At 36.1% G+C, this 25,207-nt stretch overlaps 1 protein-coding gene across 4 annotated transcripts in view; it reads right to left on the minus strand.

Annotated features, from left to right (window-relative positions):
* Positions 1 to 25,207, minus strand: part of tll1 (tolloid-like 1) — a 95,917-nt gene that overhangs the window by 14,776 nt on the left and 55,934 nt on the right. For 2 of the 4 annotated variants that reach the window (XM_015344358.2, XM_015344359.2), the window contains exons 10-19: positions 22,722 to 22,837; positions 18,934 to 19,036; positions 18,448 to 18,564; positions 16,191 to 16,336; positions 14,303 to 14,498; positions 11,535 to 11,660; positions 11,204 to 11,364; positions 9,114 to 9,294; positions 6,596 to 6,718; positions 3,064 to 3,189 (exon numbers count right to left, since the gene is read on the minus strand). In XM_015344358.2, the coding sequence (XP_015199844.1) occupies positions 3,064 to 3,189; positions 6,596 to 6,718; positions 9,114 to 9,294; positions 11,204 to 11,364; positions 11,535 to 11,660; positions 14,303 to 14,498; positions 16,191 to 16,336; positions 18,448 to 18,564; positions 18,934 to 19,036; positions 22,722 to 22,837 (1,395 nt within the window). The remainder of the gene's footprint in view (positions 1 to 3,063; positions 3,190 to 6,595; positions 6,719 to 9,113; positions 9,295 to 11,203; positions 11,365 to 11,534; positions 11,661 to 14,302; positions 14,499 to 16,190; positions 16,337 to 18,447; positions 18,565 to 18,933; positions 19,037 to 22,721; positions 22,838 to 25,207) is intronic. The other 2 variants (XM_006629214.3, XM_015344361.2) reach the window with 2 other exon arrangements.

A 25,207-nucleotide genomic window follows, 5' to 3' on the forward strand; every position in this document is an offset into this window, starting at 1 on the left:
CTACTAAATCCTTTCATTTAACAACTAATCCAATTTGAACAAGTAAAGGTTAATTCCTCAATGAAAAGTAGGAGGAACAAACACAGCCTTTTGGATGTTTAAACGTCTTCAGTTGTAACACCTAAAGAAGGCTCAGCAGCCAAAAGGTTGTCTATCTTTCTAATTTTTAGCATTTAATTAACCTTTAATTTAGTTGTTTGGTCAAACAAGAGTGAAACGAGCTGATGCATATAAAGAGAGTGTGTTTAGTACTTAACTTTAACTTGCCTGCCTGAGGAAATGACAGCACTGATCTCTGATCATCTTCCCCTCTACCCAGTTAAGAGGTATAAGCCAAGGAGAATTGCTGAATGGTGATGTTGGAGTGGAGACAGGGGTGCTGTTCGATATAATGTGCATGGTACAATGTTCAGTCAGGGAGCTTTTACGCACAGGGAAAATGCACTCACCACAATTTGGCTCAGCATGGCTTTCATTAGCATTACATGTCTGTTCCTAAATCCACAATGCTAAAGAATTAAATGCCCCTAGGGCTGCAGTGATTACAAGAAAACATTTCCATCATGAAAAACCACAAAAATAGGGCTGTGTGGATAATAAAAATTCACCATCGAGTTGACTTTGTCTTCTTGTATCAACTCATTTATGTCACTATAATTCTACACATATATTTGTGTTGCTTTATACCCTTAATAAACAGTAGCTAAAACACTGATTTTGGAATAAAAGAAGGTGTTCCTTTTATATTTTATCAGGTTGTAGATCTTCTCCAGAGAGATGGTTAACTACTCATCTATAATAATAATAATAAACTTTATTTTATATAGCACCTTTAAAGGTGGCTTCTCAAAGCGCTTTACAGGATGACAACACCAATAAATAAGAAGAATACACAAGATAAAACACTATTACAATATATAGAGCAGACCGTGGATGGTGGTACTAAGAAAAGCAGAGGGGTGGAGAATGGAACCAGTGAAGTAAAGGCTTTTCTGAAGAAGAGGGTTTTAAGTCTGGATTTGAAGGAGTTTAGAAAAGGTGACTCTCTGATATCCTTGGGGAGAGAGTTCCAGAGCTTGGGGGCATAACAGGAGAAGGCCCTGTCACCCATACAATGTAGACGGGCTTGTGGGACAGTAAGGAGAGCAGAATAAGAAGAGAGAAGGTTGCGCGGTGGGGAGTAGGGCGATAATAGTTCAGACAGGTACTGAGGTGCCAAGCCATGCTGAGCCTTATAGGTGAGCATGAGGATTTTAAATCTATACGGAATTTGACCTGAAGCCAGTGCAAGGACTCCAGGATAGGAGTAATGTGAACACTTGCACTAGACCTGGTCAGGCTTCTGGCTGCTTGAATATTGGACATACTATAGTTTGTTCAGAGTAGATTTAGATACCCCAGCGAGTAGAGCATTACAGTAGTTGTACAGTAGTACAGTACGTCTCATGCAGAAGCTCTCTAGCTCCTCAAATTGAGCTGTTTAGGCTGACCATCTGCCCTCCTCAGCCTCATGGCATGCATGTTCTTCTGGAGACTCTTATCAGTCGAGGGCACCGATTTTAGGATCCCCTAACAATTTGAATACACACAATGTGAGCTTATGATTGTTACTTTGCTAGAAACTCAGCTCTCTGACATAATGCACCAGGTATTAGGTAAAAAAGTCCTGGTAGGCACCTGGTATCGACTCATGCCCAGGTGTGACAAACACACCAAGGACAGAACGTGCAACCCAACTCTAAAGCAAAACAGATCTGTGACCGTGCCTCACAGATATTGTCTTCAACATAAGCTTTGGTTATGTGAGCTAAACACACTCATCCTAGGAGTGTCTAAAAAACTGTACTAATGCTCCATCCAACCACATCACATGGAACTATTGGACCTGGGATTAAATTAATTCTTATCTGAAACATTCACATGATCTTCTTTTATTGTAACTATCAGCCTTCATGAATCATGAGGTTAACATCAAAGGGCATCGATGGAAACATCAGATCCCCATGATGCAAAAGTTTCTAGAAGATTCCCAATCATTGCCTTTGAATTTAAGTTCCAAAAAGCCTTTCAAAAAGCTTTTTTGGGACAAATGCCTGGCAAAAATCCCACTAGACTTGAACACCGTGATGATGGATAATATGACTGAAACTGGTTTGTTCCATCAGGTTATTAACTCCTTTTATTCCAGAATTTTCCATAGTGTTCATCACAGTGGTCAAGGTTTAGAACTATCAGCTGAGTAGCAATTCTGTGACTTACCCAGTGACTAGAAATAGTACTATCTACTACTAACTACATTTCTTCCGAGGTCAGCTTCCTTTTATAGCCAGTGGCAATCACAGTGACTACCGGGAGCTTATACAAAAACACAGAAAATCTGTGAAACAACCGAAAAAACACTGAATGTTTTATAGATTTATAGGGTATGAATAAATCTGAAAATCATGCTTTCAGAATTATCCATAATTTTAACTATGCCAGTGGTATTTGTAATACCCTGAGATCCCAAATTATCCTTATAAATGTTGAAAATGTAAGCGTTTTTTCTTTGCTAAACCAAACTGTATGCATACAGTATATATAGTTCAGGTGGGTAGCTGTGTCAGCATGCCTGGTCTGCAAAGGAACATGTGAGAGGTTTAATTTAATCGTTGCTGTCTGCCCTGTCTTTCTCACACCTGAGAAAGACAGGGAAGAAGGCTCCACAGCCGAAATGTTGCGCTTTCTCTCTTCTCTTTTCGGCATACAGTATGTATATAGCTGATGTTAATAACAATGTTTTAAATACCACCTGACTGGTACCAGTACATACTCTGTGTTACCCTCTATGTTAGCACCAACAAAAATATGCTCCTGGCAGACCCTGGATGGAATCATGAAAGCAAGCAATGTTTACGCGACTGGGATCAACCTGCACATCTATTCAGTGAATCTATTCGGTACATAAAAAATGCTTATAATACAGTAACTAAAGAAGACTTAGCTGTCCAAAGGAAGCGTGGAGCATCTTGCAGAAGACTCCATTTCAACTGAAAGGTCTACGAGCGAATGTGGTCCACATACCTTCTTTGCAGTCATGTTTGTTTTCATGGAGCACAAATCCATTGCGGCACTGACATACATAGCTTCCTACAGTGTTGACACACTCATGCTGACAGCCGCCATTGTCCTTGGAGCACTCATCCTTGTCTGTGGAGAGTGTGAGAGATGCACAACATGCACACATAAATTGCTTATTTCCAAAACAAGCGGAGAAAAAAAAAACAAGACAACGTGCTTGTGTGTTTGTCCAGAACAGGGTAAACTATGGCAGAAAAGTCTCTGCAGCCAGACAGAAAAGCTTTTACTCTTTGCCATACTTGTACCCATTCATTAGCCTTTGGATCTTTGGATCTGGCCACTTAAGAGCCACTACCAATTGGTTAAGGAGGAACGCATGTGTATAGGCCTCATTGATCCTACCTGTATCTGGGTTACGTTTGGTCTTTAAATTAATGTTTCTATTGTCTTCATGTAGATAATACATTCTGAGGTTTGGAGTGGAAAAAAATGATGACTTTGGGGGATGTCTGTGAATATCGTTCACTTTTCTTCAGTCTGATCTCTGCCACCCTATTAAAGTTTTGGTTCTAAAAGAAATAGCCATTGCTTTTAAAAAAATAAAAAATCTACAGGCATTGTCTTGTAAGTGTGAAAGGAGCACATCTGTTTTAATTGAAGGAGATTGTACTGCCTGAAAAATTGACTAAGCGTCATTTCATATTACAAATGTGAAATTCTCTGAAATTATTTTCGTTTTGAAATTACAAGTATGTTGAATCATTTTTCACAGAAAAATCATTTTTCATGCTCAAAAGTAACTATTTTGCTTTATTTAAGCTATGGTGGCAGCAATAATTTGTGGTCTCGAACAAACGTTTTGCATCATTAACATATCACAAGTTCTTTTTCTTTGTAATTGTCACTGAACCACTTAAATTATGAAATATGTGTAAATAAAATCTTATTTCCAGATTATTTCAATTACATAAATAAAGAAGTAAATGTGTTCATTAGAATAGAATGATATCAAACACAGATGATTATGATGCAAACAGTCCTATAATTTTACTCTTTACACTCTTTTGAAATTGAACTACCATAAGTTCAATTCAGACTCATATACGATAACATTGAATTTGAATGTTTACTTTTTATAAAGCATTTTTAATCTACATGAATAAAGTGTTAAATATTTTAGTAGTAAATTTTTCTCAAACTTGCAAATTGAATATGATTCTATTAGCACCTAAGTTTCCCGTACCGAAAAATTCTCTTATCAAACATTTTTACAATTACTACATGGATTTCAGAAGTAGTATATCTGATGTGAGGTAAGGTTTAATTTATTGATAATGTTAATTTCTTCTGATGAATCTGGACAAATGGATACACACACAGAAGACAGCAGAAGAGTACAGAAAATGAAAGTAAAACCCACACATTTGTAAAACAGGATGAAAAATTGCATTTGTAGCTTGCTGAAGGCCACCACAAAGCAGACAAAGATGTATCAGCAAATAAATAATCTAAAAGAGGCTTTACGTGGTTAGAAAAGAAGCTGGAGTTAGCAGGGGACCTGTGTAAAACAGCCACCAAATTCCCCAAAGAGGGTGAGAAGCCAAACTACATTAGCAGATAGTCATTCCGGTGAGAAGCAGTCAGATGCTGCTATTCGTAATCAGCCATTACTTAAAGCAGGACTGGTCCGTCCATTAAACCCAAACTGGCAGACTGTTCCTGACAAATATTATACGAAGTGTAATGCAATGTCAGAGACTGCGTTTGTCATTTTCACATGCAATGAGGTCAAAGCGCAATTTCTGGTTAACAAGAATGTTCAGGGAATGTAGGAACCAAAAGAGAATCTCAACCTTTGTTCATGTGACTGGAAGAAACATTGTTTCTTGGATTCCGCTGGCTACAGGAAGGCTGCAACAAGGTATGCTTTCACATTTGATCATGTCACAAACCAAACACTAGGAATCCAAAAACCCTTGAAAGTATTCAAATATATTTTTATAAATTATTTACCAGTATACTTCTATTAATACTAAGCTAAAGTGCAATGACCAAATTATTTAATACAGCAGTCTTATCCTAATTCTTTTTCAAGATGCAGTGTCTAATGCAATTCAGTGACCATTCAGGCAGTGCTATGTTCCTTATAACCTTACACGGTAAAAACACATGCTGTGAATACAGTATCTTATTGTGCAAGCAATACATATTCAGGCAACTTGTAAAAAATTAAATAGATCATCTCTTACGATATAATCCCCTGTATGTTTGTTTATCAACGCTGCATTTCTATTACAGGAACTCCAGCATCTGTACCTTCCATACATGTTCAAATTTAATGTTGCTTCATCCATGTTTCACAGTAGGTACAGGTAACATACTGTACAATTCAAATTCTTTCAAAGACATTTTCTACAGCATCTTCATATACAGCGTAGTGAATTTAAAATATCTGATAAAATGACTAAAACGTGTGACTGTGGGAGGTACGGTACTTGTCACATTTTGTTTATTAAGGGCAACTTGACCACTGGATCTCTTTGCGTTCTGTTTTTACCATCTGTTCTGACAAGAAACAGCATGTTCTTTGTTTGGTTACTCAACACTGTCTGCACATACAGTATCTGCCATAACATCGTGATGGAAAAATTATTCTAAAACATCTGAATGCTTAGTTACAAGTTGCCTAAATACATATAGCAGACAGTGTACTTTTTAATTAATCATTTTGGCAATGAAGATGAAGCAAAATGTACAGTTACACTGAATTTGTTCTTAACTCTTAGTACACAAAACATTTATCTGAAAAAAAGCATATGCAGCAAAGAATTACCTGTACATAGCACATTCAAAACTTTAATTTTAATCTTTTTTAAACTTTAATTTTAAGTCATATTCATTAGACAAAGAAGGTTGAGCTCTGCTCTCAGTTAATTAATTAATTGTTTACTTGCCAGTATTAAAAGACAAATAAGCACTGTGAGTGTTTACAATGAAATCTGGGGTGAAAAATCTCTGAATTCATGAAACACAAAACAAAAAAAAATATTCCTATAAAATACAAACAATTAAGACCTAGATTATTTTCTGAATTGAGAAGCATGGTAAGAATCGGTATCGAGCTGTATAACTCCTTGAATTCCAAGTCAAACCTCAAAGAAATACCCCTTTCAATGGTTTTAGTAGTGACTCCATGTACTGCATGCTCTGACCAGGTGTGACTGGGTGCTTGAAAAATGCAATGGGCCACCTTACTCCTCTCATTCAGTTAGTTCTGTCATCCAGTTATGCTAAAAAGTTTTTCTTTGAGAAGAATAAAGAAAAAAACGTAGCATGTCCATTTACAAAGTAATGGTCATAGGTCTGAAACAGCGTTAATGAAGAACAAATGCTTTGCTCCAAGGAACAAACACATTTGCTGTCAAGCAGTCTCCCAGTTTTGAATGGATGCTTTTCAGCCCTTCGGGTTAAGGAAAGATCCATTCCATTTAACGTGTGTTAGATTTGGAACCAATCGGGGGACATGTGGTCGTACCTCTGATACCTTCAGAGGCCACCAGTCTGTCAATAATACGTACTCGGCCAGAGGGAGCAACATGTGCCGCGTCCTTGCAAGACCCAAAAACAAAAATTCTCTCTTTGCAGTGCGCTTCCTTGTCTGTGAAAGAAAATGTATCAATATGGCACCACATATGAGTGTGTGCAGGGGTATGTAATGCTTTCCTAAGTATAAGAGGACAGGGTCTCCAGGATCAACCATTGAATCTCTTCATCGCTTCATGTTTTCAAAGACAGCTCTTCATAGTTCAGAATGAGTTATACATACAAAAGCAGCCATGAAAGGAGGCTGACCCATTTTTTTTTTAGATGAATTTTCTTTCATTTGTTTCATGCTCTGCACACCAGCATCATGCGATGGGGCAGTGGCTCTGTGGCTAAGGATGTGTGTCTGTGGCTGGAAGGCTGCCAGTTCAAATCTCGTGACTGGCAGAGCAGTACTACTCCATTGGGCCCCTGAGCAAGGCCCTTAACCCCAACTGCTCCAGGGGTGCTGTATAAATGGCTGACCCTGTGCTCTGACCCCAAGCTTCTCTCCCTGTCTGTGTGTCTTATATTCTCTTATCTGGTTGTATAACCAGCTGTTACAAACAAAACTGGGATGTGATTGTTATTCAGCATGGGCTGGGGACAGTGGTCATAGACCAGTTGTGTTGAACATTAAGGCTTTTGTGTGAAAAAAGAAACACAGCTGAAAACACTGTGTTAATGTAGAGGCTTTCCATTTTTAAAATGCTGCCTATAATTTTATAATGAAATATGGCCTTCCTGTAACAAAATCTGCAGGTTTGATGTGTTTTCCTTTCCTCTTTCAATGGACATACTGTAAGTGAAATGTACAACAGATAATATACACCCTATTTTAAAAAGACCTGAAAAAGAACTGCCATTATTTTACCTTTGCAGTTCTAAAAAGGAATCATAGCAAGATACAAAAAGATTAATGATCTCTGGATGGTTAAAAAGATGCAAGTTAACTTATGCTTATTACCCAAGCTGCACAGTCAGAGCTTGCACTCAGCCTTTTCAAAACAGACAAAACAACAAGCACACGAACCTTACACATGATACATGTAACCAAAATAAACATATACTCAACACTTATACATTAACTTAAATAGAAGAATTCTACAACAGATGTCACATTTTTAAAAAGTTGAGTACACTATCAAAAGCACCACACATGACAGCATAACATGGCACACTGATATATTATTTATTTGCTGGACTACTCTTTTTCACTAAAGGCTAAAAAACATATCTTAAAATGTCAGCCTATTTAATACACTCTAATATTATCTGCTGTAACCACCTGTCTTTTGGATTATTTAATAGCAAGGCCAAGATCATCCTTCTTATCCACAAGAAAATACATTAAGTAATTAGTTCTGCAATGTTACCAGTGTTTGGCATCAATATTACACAAAAAAATGAAACACACCAGCAGGACAATGCTGCAACATTTTGCCACACATTGAAGTTTGAAAGTGCAAGGTGTTTATGACCAATTCAAAAACCTTATCATGAAAACTGTGCACCCTGAATGTATAATATATAGTACAAGACAAATGGTACCTTGGGGAACATGTTCTACCAACAATAATAGTGAAGTGAATAATATTGAACACTAACATAAAACCCATTAAAAACACAAACTGAGGTCATTCTGAATAAACAAAGCATGCCCATTGTCCTAAGTTAGGGGTTCACCATGTATTTGTGTGTGTAACTATTTACAATACAATATTGATTTGTATGAATGTATCCATAAAAGCACTCTGTATTTCCCTCTTTTCTGGGCTATGCAGGATATGCTGCATTACCTTTGCCCAGTACATATATAGATAACGTTTTTTAGACATAGCTTTAACCAAATATAGCTTGGATGATATCTAAAAGAATAATTTGAAATCAGATTCACAGAATTCTGCATACAGATTAATTTGTTTTAAAAAAAAGCCTTGAACTGTCACGTGAACAGGTCAGTACATCACATTGCTCAACACCTGAGAAGATGACATTTCAAATTATTAAGTATTTGCATTATCTGTTTTGCCTAGTGATTGTACCATGCCACTCAAAATACCATAATGAATAAAAAATAGAAAGAGATAAACAGTCTTAGAGCATGTTTTCCATTTTCTAATTTCTGTTTCATTGGAAGATTTAAGTGCTAGACTTAGCAGAGGGTGACAATCAGTTAATATTCACAAGAAAATGTGAATGTTTACAGTTCTTCTGATACAAAAGACCTGCTAAATATCATATTTTGTAAATAGCAAAGTAATTAGGCAAATCACTGTAACTTGGGAATGTTTGGATCTTTATCTTTTGTAACAATGTTTAAGTTAATCAGGCCTGTAATAGAAACCATACATAGCTACTTTTTTTTCCCAGAAATAACAGCAGTCATAAATATTCAAATCTGTCAGTATAATTATCTTGAAGCCAAAACCACAAAGGTAAAGGGAAAAACATACAGGACGGCTCTGTACCTGAGAAAAAATGTGCCTTGAAGCCCTTCTTAGAGACGGTATTGTCAGACTTAAATTCTATTCTCATGTTGTTGTACTGGGATGTGATGACTTCAGGCACTTCTGTTCCACAGAACTTTCCATGGAGTTTAGAATCTGAGGAAAGGCCACTGCGGACTTCAACATAATCATATTTGCACACCTAAATTGCAAAGAAACACAAACATCAGTAAGATATCACATCAAAATACACACTAGAAGAAGAAATCTGAATATAAAATGCTTATTTAAAACCTTAAGTTGAGAGATGGACTCCCCAGGGCTTAACTCTGTCTTCCTCACTTGAGATACTTTCATTGACTTCCTTTTATTATAATTGTATCCTGTGTTTAGCATGATACCATCAATAAAGGTGATTGGTTAAGTGACAGAAATAAAATTGCTCAGTAATTACATTTTAAGATCTATGCCGTGAGAGTTTGAGTATACTGTAATGAAAAGTGAAAGCATATTTGTCCAGTGTTTAATTCCTGTGGAAGTATTTAAAAACTAATGATATTATTGTTTCAGTGTTCTGTGAAGTACAGGAGCTCCAAATAGAAGCAATTTAAAAACAAATGTTAAAGTGTCTTTTAAATCATGACTCAACCAAAACAAGCTACACTTATCAATCATAACCCCTCCATCTCCAAAACATCAATTTGCACTTCAATTTTCACAACCTTAAAACTGGTTCTACCAGAAGTCATTTCATATATTGTTAAAAAGTAAGCATAACATTATGTATCTTGCATGTCAAAACATGTGTCTAGTACAAAATGAAATTATTTTCTGACATGCTTTAAGACATTTCCTTATATATATTTATCACAGTGAGTCAAGCTCACAAAACATCTTTGTCTTGTGTCATGATTCATGTTTGCCATTTTATAGCTGAAACAACAGGTGCAAAAAGCTTCAATTTTAAGCCCAGTGGGAAAATTGTTTGAGCCAGTCTCATACTATGCCTGATACTAGCTGACCACATGAACAACCTTAAGTAAACTGATTCTGAGAAGGAACATATTCTAGAAACAACCTTCTTTTCGGTTTCAAGCTCTTTTATTTTATATATATATGAACTCACATAAGTATATATATATTATTTGTAGGTACTGACATTAATATACAATAATGCCTTGTTGGGATTATTAGTGTACTGGGCCTTATTTTTCCAAATGCATAATTCCCTGCATGATTATGAGAAACAGGGATTAGAAAAAAAACAGGATTTATTTGAGATTTTATTTTATGGTGATTTCATTTTGGTTTCGGTCAAAACCCCTTATTATTGAGGAAAAGGGAAAAAAAACATTTGTTTAATCAGAAATAGAGATTTGTCTAACATTTGTCATACTACCTAATTGTGAGTCTCAAGTTCATCCTCCAACATGTTTTACAAGCATCTAACAAAGTATTTCTAACATTAACAGTCATTATTCTCTGTATACTAACATCTTAATCAATGGCTAAACTACTGTCTACTAAACTATACTCCTAGCCACTAATCTATACACCTGAAGAAGGCTCCACGGCCGAAACGTTGTGTTCTCTTTCTTCTTTTTTTCTGCATGGAATAAACCTATTACTTGTTCCTTTTTATACTACTAGCCTGTTTGGTCAAATTACATGTAGCAACAATATATACTGTACAACACTCAGGCTGAGAGGGATACACTGCACATACCTGGTTTGCACAATCCAGTATTATTAAGAACAGTTACAATAAAATGCAATGGGAATTTTTTGCAATATAGCGTAGACCTCAAAGACAGGGATGTAATGATTTAAGGAACAAGTAAAAGTTAATTCTACAGTGAAAAGTACAAAGTAGAAGGATTATGTTTTGGCTGTTGAGCCTTTTTCAGGTGCGTAAGAGCCAACACAGAAACAGTTAAAGGCACTTTAACATTGTATGTTTAATAGTCATAATAAAGGCTCTGATGATTATCATACAGTATCTTGTCTAAATCAAGCTAAAAAGCAGACAGGTGTTATCTTAGAGAAGCTGATTAGTGTGAACAGAATTGTTGTGTTTTGTTTTTTTCATTTAATTTTAATAAATCACTTACTTCATTTCCTTCAAGCTCAAAATACTCAAACTGCATGGAAATCCTGTATTGTGTAGGAGCTACCACTTGCCACACACAATTCTTATTTGGGGGGTATTCTCTGGGCCAGCCCGGTGTGGTAATGGTTCCATTTAGCTTTGTTAAGAGCCCTCCACAGGCAGCTTAAAGAAGAAAAAGGAGAGAAATGAAACCTATCACAAATATAATAAAGGTCTGTACAAGTGTCTTTTTCATAATTTTTCATAATTCTAAAAAGCATTTAAGCAGAGAAAGTGAAATAAAATGTTTTATTTTGTTCATTGCCTCACAACTCATGTGAAATGTACAGCACCTTCACAACTCTTCTTGTCAGGCCCAAGTTCATAGCCTGGATCACAGGCACACTTGAAGCTCCCCAGGGTGTTCACACACTTCTGTTCACATCCTCCATTGTCAGGTTTGGCACATTCATCTTCCTCTACAAAGGGAAAAATTCAATGAGATGTTTAAGAACTGTTGGTTTCCTCGGCTCAAGCAACATAACAATATGGAAACACCGAAGTATCAGGTGAGCAATAGTATTATTCTCAGCATGATAACCAGTAATTGGTTTTACTACAAAAAATGGTGCCCTTGTTTAAAGATCATTCATTATCTTACATTGTGTGTAACATATGGATTTGTTTACTTGTCTATTTTCCGTAGTTTAACCGTAGTCTTACGTCGTAGGGAGTTATATTGTTTTCTCTCCTGCCTACTGGTCAGAATTAATGTTTTACAAACTCAGTTACAGAACTACATTTGTATCCAGTTTGGTACTGTATTATTAGGAGTTTTCAGTTTCAGCAAGAATGCAGCACAACTCTTTAAGGAACCAGTCTGAGTGCCTGACTTCCATAGTTTATTAATAATAGCAGGGCAGCAAACATTGTGCTGATTTTATTCATAAATTACACAAAACTAATAGCAAAACGTGCATTGATCAATGTATGTTTTCCAAGATGCTGAGTGGCTTTTTTTTAAAAAATAACATGTGCACAGCTATCAAATTTCTATTTTTAATTATTTTCTTATTCACAGTTACACTTTCAGTCACACAATTTCACGTAAAGAAAATATCCTTATACTGTATGTACTGTATAATGAAAACGTTGATGATGGTAGCAGAAAAACAGATTGTGTTCTGTGCTTATAGATACATTCTGTGTAGAAGTATGTTTAATTTTCTTAGGTTAATTCCTGGCAGAACTTGATGAGTAAATATGACAAAACTGTCAAAAGCATTTCATAATTCAATCCAATGATAGTTTTTTTTTCAAATGAATGTACAATTTTATTTGCTTGCAAAATAAACTTTATTTGTACCACCATTAGGCATTGAGTCATTCTACACTGTAGCCAAGCTGTAGCCTGTAGCCAAGCAGGTAATGCTGTGTTTATTTTACAGTCTTTTTAAATGCAAATGGAATTAATATACTTTATCTTGTTTGATCTTTTAAGCCTCTCTTGTTATTTTCTAGGCACAAAGAGGTCTATCAGCTGTGGAGAATTCTATCATCTTAGCCTTTGCTATTAACCTGTTTCCAGGAAGGAATTATGCATGGTACAATCAAAATAAAGTATTTGAAATATGTTTTAGGTAGATTCCATAGACTGTTATAATTTACACTTCTTTATATGTTGTTGCCTAGAGTAGGAAGTAGGAAGTAGGAAAGTAGGAAGTAGGAAAGTAGGAAGTAGGAAGCTCTGGACAATGAGGTAGCAGAGCGTTAGAAATAAGAGGGAATTTAAAGTACATCTTATTTTGGTTAGCATTGCTGTCTGGCACTGGTGGGGCCACGGGTTCAATTGTGGCTCTAGGGTGCTATCAGCGTAGAGTTTGTATGTTTGTATGTTCATTCCATGTTAGATAGATTTCCTCTGGCTGTTCCAGTTTCCTCCAACAGTCAAAAGACAAGCTGGTAGGTTAATTGGCTTCTGGGAAAATTAACCCAGGTGTGTGAACAGAGTGTTAGATGCAGGCAGCAAATACTACTGTATACACATGAATGGGAAACAATTTGCTTGAAGAAGGTACGTATGAAAATGAATGACTTGTTTATGTGGACACCATTTAATCTTCCAGACAAAGTGAAAAAGCACTTAAAAAAGAAAAATGATATGTGCAGTAGGATATACAGGCATAAACACAGAATGTAAATGAAGTGATGTTATGTTCAAATTTAACAATCTGCTAGTAAAATCTCATTTTAATACCATGTACAGTTTTGGTCACCTTTTTGCAAATACGGTATTACTGCCCTGGAAAAAGTCCAGAGAAGAGCAACCAGGCACATTCCCAGGCTCGCTGGAAAGTCCTACTCTGACAGGCCGAAAGAACTAAATCATTTTAATCTTGAACAGTGGAAAGTATGAGGGCACTTGATTCAAGTATTCACAAACCTCAAGGGCTTTGACAAAGCTAACCCTATTGACATCTTCGGAATCAAAAGTTAAACAAAAACCAAAAACCTTTGGATTGCATGGACTGTTTAAAAATGAAGGTCACATTTTATTTTGTGTTTAATTGAGAAATTTTAAGTGCTGTATGACTTGAAGTGAGGTTCGTTGTCTACTTTTTAACAAATAAAGTTTAACATTTTAAATGCAGGGTTTAGACGTTTTAGGTTGATTGTTTTGGGATTTAGGATTTCATCACCCTTAGCTTAATGAAGCTTTGGCCTTACCAAACATTTTGTAAAGTAACTTTTTATAAGAATCTGAAAATTATAAGAATTTTTTCACTAATGCTCAGTTATTTTCAGTTTTTTTACTTATATTATACATGACAGCACAGCCTTTGCTTAAAACCTCTCTTTTAATAATGATAATAATAATCAAACCCTTTTTCAGCACTGACATTATAACAACAGAAATTGTAAATAATAAAAAACAGTGTAAAATTATGTTTTGTTTTTTCTTTCTTACAATCACTCTATAATAACTAACCCCTAGATATGTATTTTTTGTAAAATACAAAAAAAAGAGTTTTTACATGTCTTTGCCATGTCACATGTCTTTCAGACGTATTTTTATTTATCAACAATATTTTTTTATGAAGAACAGTAATGGAATAACTACCTTTGAAGAAGTTTGCAGCAAATCCAGCCTTGTTGACTGTCCCATCAGAGATGAATTTCATCCATAAGTTATTTGAGGTAGATCGGATGTCTTCTGGCTTGTCATAGCCACAAAAACGACCAATGAGCGGGCTGTTTTCTGTGTTACCATCTCGGACTTCCAGGTAGTCATAGGCACAGCTATCATGTCTTTCAATCTGTCATTGCACAAAGATTAAGCATAATTACAAATTCAATATGTTTCAAATTTATTTTAGAACATTCTAATTGAACAACTTATATTTTAATTGAATACTTAAATTGAAAATAACCATGGAAGTTTCTGCCAATCATATTTAATAAACATTCAAAACTTAACATCCCCTATGACACTCTCATTAGAAAATGTGAAAAACATACAAAATTATATAATCATTCACAGAATCAAATCTTCAGATGCTTACGTTAAGAAAACATGCTTAAAAAGGACACAAATCCAAAATACAATGTTTCTGCAACATGGCTTTCCCATTATGATATTAACAATAACTTAGGAAACCAATCCTGTGGTACATTTAAGGATTGGATCTTATCCAGAGTAAACAGGATTTCATAGATCACAGAGCCCTTAAATCCTGCATTTACGGTATGAGATGTGTTTGTATAGAAGCAGCTGTGTATTTCGCCTGCAGGGGCCGCTCTTCTGTTCTTCTAGACCTTGCAGTGTCTGAATGAAATTATAGAATGAAGCTACTACAGTTGTGCTCCATATTTTTCCCTCAATGCACTGTGTGGGACACATTCCTCCTGTATAAAGCAGATAGAGGAAGATGTACTGTAGCTCTAAAAAGCCACATTGTTTCGCTCACACTGTACTCTCAGTTCTCCTACATTGCAACTTATAAAGTATATCATTTCTTGAAAGAAAATAGAAAAGTATGCAAATTGAAATGTTACAGAGGAGAATATAGATCTGGATTATTCTCAGCTTGTGAGCGGACATGTTAATGCCTCAGAAACAGCTTCACTGAAAGATAAATATGCCAGTCCATGAATCGAGTTACATAAAACACAAAGGGAAAGGACATCCACTGCTGGGATATTTTCTGTTTAGAGTCTGCACTGCGCTTTTGCACTGGGCATGATTTCATTCAGACTTCTGAATTACAGCTGTGCAAATGGTTTGGATAAAATTGACTACTGAAAAGGTCTTTAGACTACCAGCCAATCAGAAAATTCTGAATTTATCAAATTGTCTTGACACAATAACCCAGCTTATTTTTGTCATGCACTCTGCATGAGTATACAATACAGTATTTTTCAGACATTGGCAAAGTTTTATCAGTCTTAATATATCAAACAGGAAAGATTTCTAATGTAATTAAAAAGGATTGTACAGTATGTGATACTATGTACAAATTATAAAAAACCTTGACACACAAATAGGAATACAATGCTGTGGTTAATTTAGCTGCCAATAGTCAAAGTTCTTCCAGTAATTGTCTTTACTACACTGGCTTCCCATGCAGTTCACTGGTAGTATCTGAAAATATGTACAGACTGTTTTGCCTGTCATCACTTCTACAGCCTCAGGAATCCTCTGCCTTTTCACTTTTTGAGGTTTCCTCTGTGACCTTTCAACTTATTACATTCCTCAGGGATTCTAGAAAACTGACAATCATACAACATAATTTCAGAACCGGTCAGCAGAAAACAGTTTGTTCACATGTAGCACTGTAGCACTTTTTTTTCCCCCAGTTTTAACATGCAGCACATGTGTATGTTGTGCCATGATAAAAAAAAAGAGAAGCCTGGAACTGAATAAAGTAGCTCGGAAGTAATCAACTGATAATAATCCTGTTGCTGAATCCTGACATGCCTTTGAAAGAGAAAACATTCAAGGCCCTCACCTCAAAAGCCTGAAAGCTTAATCCTACATTGTAGTTCGCAGACACTGTTATCTTCCACACACACTCCTTCATTGGTCTGTAGTCATCTGGATAGTTGGGGGACTGAATCTGGCCTGCATCTTTGTTGATCTCACCTCCACAGATAGCTGATTTTAAAAAATGACATAGAATATTGGCTGTCAGGAGACTAAAACAATGTTGGGAGACAGGACTATCATTTTGTAATAGCCATAATATCCAACAGAAGCAAAAAAAAACACATTTAGCAAGAGAAAGGGTATAATTCTCCTACGGTGTACATCATTTTGAGATTTACCTTTTGTTATATATGTGATTTAGTCTATTTGGACGTATTAGCTCCAACTGATTTTAATTGCAAAGTAATCATTGACCATTGATATGTTGCGGTTCATATAATTACTTTCCCCTGTAATACACTTCCATTGTGAGTGGAGATCAGGTTTGATGAAGCAGAGAAGAAAGTTTAAAAGCCACAACGCACAATGCCCATCCTTCTATTGGTTGCTCAGCATCCTTTTCTTTTAATAAATTCCAAAAATGAATGTATAATATGTTTTTAGAGAGTGAGCTTCTCCCTTCTTTAGGTGCTTCCACACAGGAAGTGACTTATATACGTTAATATATTTTATCATATATAATAAATTATATCATTTACAGAGACGTGAAAGTTCACCACCTTATGATTCTATGGTTTTACATATTAAGACATATCTGACCTTCATCTAGTCCTCACCAAGTCCTAGTCTACCACATCGACAAGATCAATTTACCACATTGACAGAGGCCTGGAGATCCCTGGATGTAGCTTTGGGGCTCTTTGTGATCTCGAGGAGCATCATAGGGTAAGAACCTGGGGTGAATTTGCTGGGACGCCCACTCCTGGGAAGATTGGCAACCGTCTTGGACTTTTTCCATTTGTGAATTATCTTTCTAACTATAGAAAGATGGACTTCTTATTGTTTGGAAATAGCTTAATAACCCTTCCCAAACTGATGAGCAGCAACGATTCTTTCTCTGAGATCATCACAGATATCTTTTCACCTAGACATGACAATGTACCACAAACCCAAATGTTCCAGACCAATCAGATTCTGATTTTACTTCCTGATGATCAATTATCATGTGCAAAAGTTTAGCAGCACCTGCTTCTATTTACTTCCTTAACTGATATGGAAGCAGTAAGGGTGCACTGTTGTGTGAAATTTATGGCTGAGTTTTTTTTAAATACATAATGACAAAGTAAAATTTGTGTGTTTTATTTGACACATAGGTCTTAGGTTAGGTCTTGGGGAGATTGAGGTGAAGGTCAGATATTTCTTAATCTGTGAAACCATAGAATCTTAAGAAGGTACTTTCTTTTTCACATCACTGTATATAATAAAATTAAGAAGTGACTAATGTTCAGTGGGAGGTTCCACATCCATCAAGTTACACCGCTTTAAAAAAGCTTTGAAAATTGCTTAGCTATTTTTTCCACCACACAACTGGAAGGACAGTGACCAATCAGAAGCAAGGTACATACATGTGTTTGTTTCTGCCTCAATGTCAAAGACCCATTCCATAATCATGTAACCATACACAGCTCTCAGTTAGTTTTAGTGGTACAACACTGTTTGTTACTGTGGTTATGAAAGGATGCCTAAATGTCCCTGCCCCTGGAGCAGTTGGGGTTAAGGGCCTTGCTCAGGGGCCAAACGGAGTAGGATTCCTCTGCCAGCTTCAGGATTTGGACTGGCAACCTTCCAGCCACAGGCACAGATCCTTAGCCACAGAGCCACCGCTCCGCCATAGAGCATCAAAGTCTTTTGATAGACTAGAAGAATAGATTTGCGGAACAGCTACAATAACAATAACACCACCGGCGAAAGTCAGGAATTCCCTGGCAAAACTCCTGTGAAAACACTACCTGTAGGGGACAACCCCTGTTTAGTAAACTATGTCCAATAGGAATAGGGGCTTGGATTATTTCACACTCACTTCCCGTGTGAATTTACATTTGGGGACTTTGCTTGCAATGGTGATTTCAGCACGCATGCAGCCTTTAAACATAGTGTATCTTGGTTATGAACAACTATTTTTAATAAATAAACTTTTGTCTAACTAATCTTTTTAAACTATTTATTATCGCATCCAGCCTTACAAATGAATATTGTAACAGATATAGTATGAAACTCACATTTTCGGGGATACATATTTCTGTTTCCAAAACAGCATTATGTCGTAACCGTTAAAATACCTTCATAGATGGCAGAAAATCCTTTTCCCATCCAATTGCTGCTGCTTCGGAATTCTATCCACATGCGACTTTCTGTGGATATAAGGACTTCTGGGACTTTATCACCACAGAACCTACCTGCAAATGATAAGTGATGCTTACAATACAAGTTTTCAAAAACTAAAGTAGATAAATTAATTTTTGTTAGATATACTATCCCCAAGCCTTTAATATTTTACTTACTAGTATCTCTACAAGAATTTTAGTATAGATAAAAGAGACATTAGATATTAGCTATAGGGTGGATAATGGAGGAATTGTTTCAAAAATGCTAAATCATGTTTGAGAAGTACGATTATAGTACAGTATAAATAAAGTTATATTACATAAATTGAAATGAAAGAAAAAAACTAAAATAAGAAAAAAGTAGAAACAGAAGCCATTAGTACAGGAAGCATATAAAACTGTGAAACAGAATTCTAAACGTTTTTTTAAAAAGCATTTTACCAAGAGGTGGTGCTTTTCTCCAGTAGCCATCTCGAACTTCAATGTAGTCATACCAACACGAACTGCTTCTATACAGATCCATTGTTGTAAAATTTAGAACAATCTAGGGCACAGATAATAAACAAGCCTTCTGTTAATTTGTTTAAATATCACATTAGTGAAGCGCTCTAAAGTTGTTACAATGATTGAGATCTCATAAGTACCTTACATAAGACATGACTGCACATACTGCACTGAAAATACAACAGTTCGAAGATGTTTCCTTGAAAAAAAAGTCATCATGAAGTACCAGTTTTATAATTCATAAGAGTCAAGTGTTGACATGACCTGACTTAGAGTAGTTTCCCCAGTTAAAGACAAAAGCCTAGAGATATTGTACATAAGAGATCACTTTATTAGCCATATACTGTACAATTTCTTGCATTAGGAATTTGTATTTTCACATGCCCCAGCTTGCTCTCCACACAGACAGAGTGAAGCTTGGGGGTCAGAGAGCAGGGTCAGCCATTGTACAGCACCCCTGGAACAGCTGGGGTTAAGGGCCTTGATCAGGAGCCCAACGCAGCAGGATTACTCTGCCGGCTGTGGGATTTGAACCGGCAACCTTCCAGCCACAGGTGCAGATCCTTAGTCACAGTTTATTTTCAGGCTTATGCTGCCATTACATTAAAGTGACAAAGTAATGAGTCAGATGATCTTTTTTTACTATTCAGACTGGTTTGAAAGAGTCTAATGTCTCTGGGGGAAAATATTTATTATTTTGTGGTATATTTTAGTGGTCTATGAATTTTATCCAATACCAATACAACTTTGATTTAACCCTGGAGATTGAAGATATAGCAAAATATTGAGTAAAGGGGCTCATAAAAGCTCTAGGAGACAAAAAGAAAAGACCAAGAAGACTTTTTGTTCTTGAGTTGCAGACTTCTGTAGGCTTTGGTGAAAGGTGGCATTATGGTGCCTCAGGTTATTTTTTATCAGGGTTCAAAAAACATACTTTAAGCATCATAGCAACATCCATAGTATTGTCATATTATATTTCCAGATCATTGTTCAATATTTTGTCACCAAAGGGTTACAAAGATAATTATACAGTAAAATATTATCCTGAGGAATGTGATGAAAATGATTGAAAATATCTGGTCATCCAGGTTATCTTGCAGAATTGTTTTTTGGGGCCTGTCATGTGTTTAGCAATAGGGTTTCGTAATAAAAAAATATCATCTTGGGGCTCTTTGTGAAATATATGCAGTAAAAAAAGTGCCTTTCAGTGGCTCCTTCTGGCACTGAGATCTAAATATTGCAAATGATGTATAAAAGCCTCTGATAGTGCCAAAAATGTCCCCTGGACAAATTTATCAAGGCAATGATTACGATTGCATAAAATGATTAGACACGACAACAGCATTCTGTCTTTCATTTCCATTTTACCCCTTTAATTTCAATTTTCCAATACAAAATATGAAACACAATATTTAAAACCATGATTTGTTTTTCATGATAAATACATAAAAAGGTAAAATTTCACATAAAATGTTTCAGTCTCGGGTCTTTAGTATTCAAGCCAATTTCATTTGATTGTACCCTTGTTAAATTATTTTGTAGCCCTGTTATTTATGGAAAAGTTTCAGATATTAAAAACATAGTTCATGACTAGATATTCCCTTTTTATTATTTTTAAACTTATAAAATATTATATTTTATACAAAAAGTATCATTACTTCCATTGAATGAAACTGATATAATGTCATGCAACCTAAAACTTGAATGACATTTTGATTTCTTATTTCTGCTTTATTTTTCTTAACTGTGTACAAAGGTAACATATTATGTGACCTTTAATACACCTAGATAAATAGAGGCTTTCTCGTTATTAAATTTGGTTAGATGAAGATATTTGATTAGTGATGGAGATTATTTCAGGGTATTTCCTATTGCTCTATTAATCAAGTGATAAGCTGATTGCTCATTGAGCAGTGTGCAGAGCTTTAATCAAAAACATTTCAATTTTGATCTGAAGATTTTACAGAAAATAAAGAGGGGGTGGGGGGGGTAAATATTATGCAGCCTGCCTTCAAAATGTGCTCCTCACAAAAGTGGCATGACCAAAAAGATACAGCAACCCAAATATCCTGAAGATATAAAATACAAAAAGACATGCTAATTTTTTAGGGGCTTAATCAGGTAGAGTAATTGCCTGCGTTATTGGAGATGAGGAATTGAAAAGGAGCATTTTGCAACTCGGCAGAATCTCTGAGCCAAATAGATGAGGCAGTCTACAGTTCAAGGGGACACTATGGCCCAGTCTCCCAGGAGAGGACAATCAATGGATGTGTGTCAGCAACATTCACAAATTATTGGCTATGCAAGCACATTCTGCAGTGCCACAGAATACCAAATGCAAATAATGCATTGGTTTGGAACTGGAATGGGACAAGAAAGGATTGCTCGGAATGAACAGTTTTGAGCTGTTCCATTTGTCTGCAAGAGTCACATCCAAGGCTGCCGCTGCTGACTGAATGTTGCAATGTCTTTCTGTGAGGAAAGTTAGGCAGACAGGGAAAAGGGCTTATTTGTCAACGAGTACTGGTGAAACCTCGGGTTTCACAACGAAGCGTTCTATTAGAAATATATCATTGTTCTCAATCCTCACAAAATAAAAAAGGACAGAATGCATTCAGCATTTCTCGGGAGTTACAAGGTAGAATACCACCAGCCAGACCTCAAAATGAACGTTTGATTAAAAGTATATGTGAATGTTGCAAATAAATTGATTTTAAAACATCCACCTTTATTCCAAAAAGGACAATGAAGATTTTCTGGAACCCAAAAGAACATTACCAATGCTTTTGGACCTCAGGGAAAATATTGTATTCCGTTTAGACTGATCAGTTACTTTTTCCCTATATATTAACTATCCATCCATCCATTTTCTATCCTGGCAAACAACAGGCACAAGGCAGGATACACCCTGGACAAAGTGCTAGACCATCATAGGGCACACACAAACACTCACTCCAGGGCCAGTATTCCCAGAAGCCAGTTAACTTACCAGTATAGTCTTTAAACTGTGGGAGGAAACAGCAGCACCTGGCAAAGACCCATGCAAACACTGGAAGATCATACAAACTCCATACAGACAGCACCCCAGGTCTGGAATTGAACCCAGGTCCCCAGCGCTGTGAGGCAGCAATGCTAACCACTGCAACACCCATATTATAATTACTGTTATTCAAAATGGCACTGAATCAGCAATAATGCCAAAAGTTAATTATTCATCTGGCATTATGACCAGCACACAGGTTCTCTCTAATTGGCCTTTTAAGGTCTTTGTGGTATTCTATTTACAACTGCAGAGTTCTGGATTTTCTATATCTATTGAAAACAAAACTTTGAAACCCACTAATTGGATATGTTTGTGTAACTACTGAGTGTGTTAATTATTGTTAATATTTATTGTTTTTGTCAGCCATACTTCTTTCTTCTCTTATTCGTACTGTTTTAACTAACAGTTTAAGACCAAACTCTTCAGCTAACGCCTTTTTAATATGCCAGAGAAGTCACTCTGTTTTTGTTTGAAAGATTGTTTTCCATGTCTGGCACATTTCTTTTTTTAATGTGTATACATTCTCTTGATAGCACAATAAATAAAAACCAACAGCTTCTATTTCACAATGTTCAGATTCATTATAATATATTACAAGAAAACAAAGAGTACATAGCACTGCATAAACAAATGTTGTAAACACTAGCTTTATTTTTCACTAAAAGTTCAGATCACGCCATACCTTTTCCCCAGGTGTAACTGATATTCTCCAAACACAATGAGTATATGAGGGGTATCCATTTGGGAATCCAGGGGAAGAAAAATTACCAGTTGAGTCTTGTAAAGTCTCACCGCAAGCTGTAATACAAACATCAATATACTGTATTTAGTTATCAAGATGCTGTCATCCTTATATGCCATACAATGTTGTTCATGAACAAGTTCAATTTCCATTTATTAGAACATTCACAGCATCAATTATACAGTTTTAATTATTTAAATTCTTATTTTAATTGCAATGTATGCCCTCTTACCCTAATTAAAATTTAAAATGTGTGTTTATCAGTGGTGTATTTGAAATTGACTTCTTCATGTACCATCTTTCTGTTTTCCCAATTAGATATTATTATTACATTATATTATTATATTATTCCACAACACAAGATTGTTGTGCTTTCCTTAATGTCTCAATGGTTCAGAGATATTGTATTATAGACATATCCCAATATAGATATTTTATTTTAGATTAATTACAATATCTCATAATATTGTATTTTATTTTAACAGGATGCTCTTCTGTCTGTGGCACCATGACAAAAACACAGAGTTTTATACAACAGTGAGCTAATTAATTGTGTTCGTAATCCATGGACAGCATTTCCAGACTGAGCTTATTATTAAGTGTGGTGGAAGTTTATTTTGGGAAAAAAAATATCTAGTATCTTTAAGCGACTTGAGGTTAAAAGGATTTCTTTTTAGCAAGCAAGCGGGGGATGCAAAAAATCTATTTCCATTTGTTATGAGCATGATTAGTCTAACACTTGAGAGTTTTTCCTGTCAATCACTTTCACCTCTCCTAGGAGATTGATTAATGCTCACCCCTCCTGCTGGGAATCAGCTGCTGCCATTTGCCTTACAATTAATGATGGCTTCATTGAGACCATCACTCAGCAGCCCCCAACCTTCACAGCTTTCAATCAACAAGTGATTTCACCCGGAGAATTAGGGACCTGATCCCGAGCAGAGCCAAGGTGACACTGCAATCACAGCTCAGGCTCTTCCCAATTAAAGAGCATCAACAGTCAGCAGGCAATCAGCAGATAATCATGAGCTTGATAAATTATTAATGATGACAATATCTTCAGATAAAAGGGGGCGAGTGAGGAGGTTTCGTCTGTAAAAAGGAAGACAATGCCTCTTTAAAATGGGAGCTTCCTTGTTAGACTGAATGAGAGATTAGATCTGACAAGCACTGTAAAACAGTGGGGGAGGTTTTCATGCTGAGCACTAAATATGGCACTTCAACATGTGGTGACCCTTCAGGTTAATATAATGATAACTTAATTCTCTAGCAAAAAAAAAGGCACGTGATTGCTTGTACACCGCAAACTGGAAGGTTAAAAACTATTTTTTCAACAAGAAAGCAACCAATAGCTAATACCTTCATGATGTTTGGATCTGTAGTAATAGGTAATAATAAAAAACTATTTTATATGGCGCCTTTAAAAGTGGTTTCTCAAGGTGTTTTACAGAAAAACAGTGTACTCCATTTTACTGATTTGTTTGAACATGTGGAAATCATTTTGTGTATGGAAAATCAATGTTGATAAAAAAAAACTCTCAAGCAAAGTGCTGGAAGGTCCAGTCTCTTATCACATGTTTCTTGTGGAGTTTTTCTGGTACACAAGCAACTTTGCTTCTACTACAGATTTCCAACTGACTGAACTGTTCACTGTGAAATATAATTTTATTCCCCTGCATATAATAATGCTGCTTTCATTATTCCTTTATTTTCCTTTTGCCAACATGGGATTCCAGGTGGCAAAAAACTGCAACTGTCAAATTTGCCAAAAGAAAGTAGGTGTGTGAGTCCCCAGAACCAGTGCTGGGAAACACTGGCTTAAATATTTATTCACTACATTGAATTTCTAAACTTCCTCCCAATCTCACACACATCTGCTTGTCTACGTACAGAATATAAATCTCGCACCCAGGACTTCCATTTGCTTGTGTCTCTCTTGAATCTCCCCTTGCTTCCCCTTCTACTCCCTAACTCATTTCTCACAGCAGTGAGCGGGGGGTTGGGCAGCTTTATGCTCACTTATCCTCACAGCTAGGCTGCCATTCCCTCAGCTGACTGAGTCATGCCAAATAAGCTCTGCATTAAAACCTAACTGAGCTACTGAAGTGTGTGTTGGCGATAAACCAACATTCATACCTATCAGAATCTGCACAGTGCCTGTGCTGTTCTTGTTCACTTGAACTTGCTAACAGTTATGGTATGCATGTCTTTATGATTGCATGGATGTTAGTTAAAGTTTTGTTTTACAAAACCTAATACTGGCAAACATACAGCTTCGAGACAAATTTAACATTGCACAAAACAGAACTCTATCAGCACACGCACTCAGCAAAGCAACAGGGGTGATTGTGTATTATGAAGGGTCTCTCACAAGAAGCCGTGGAAAAACTGCAGAATAGCATGAAACTCCAACAAACAAACTGTAT

This window comes from Lepisosteus oculatus, chromosome 1 (assembly GCF_040954835.1).
Source record: "Lepisosteus oculatus isolate fLepOcu1 chromosome 1, fLepOcu1.hap2, whole genome shotgun sequence".
In the NCBI taxonomy this organism is placed as follows: domain Eukaryota; kingdom Metazoa; phylum Chordata; class Actinopteri; order Semionotiformes; family Lepisosteidae; genus Lepisosteus; species Lepisosteus oculatus.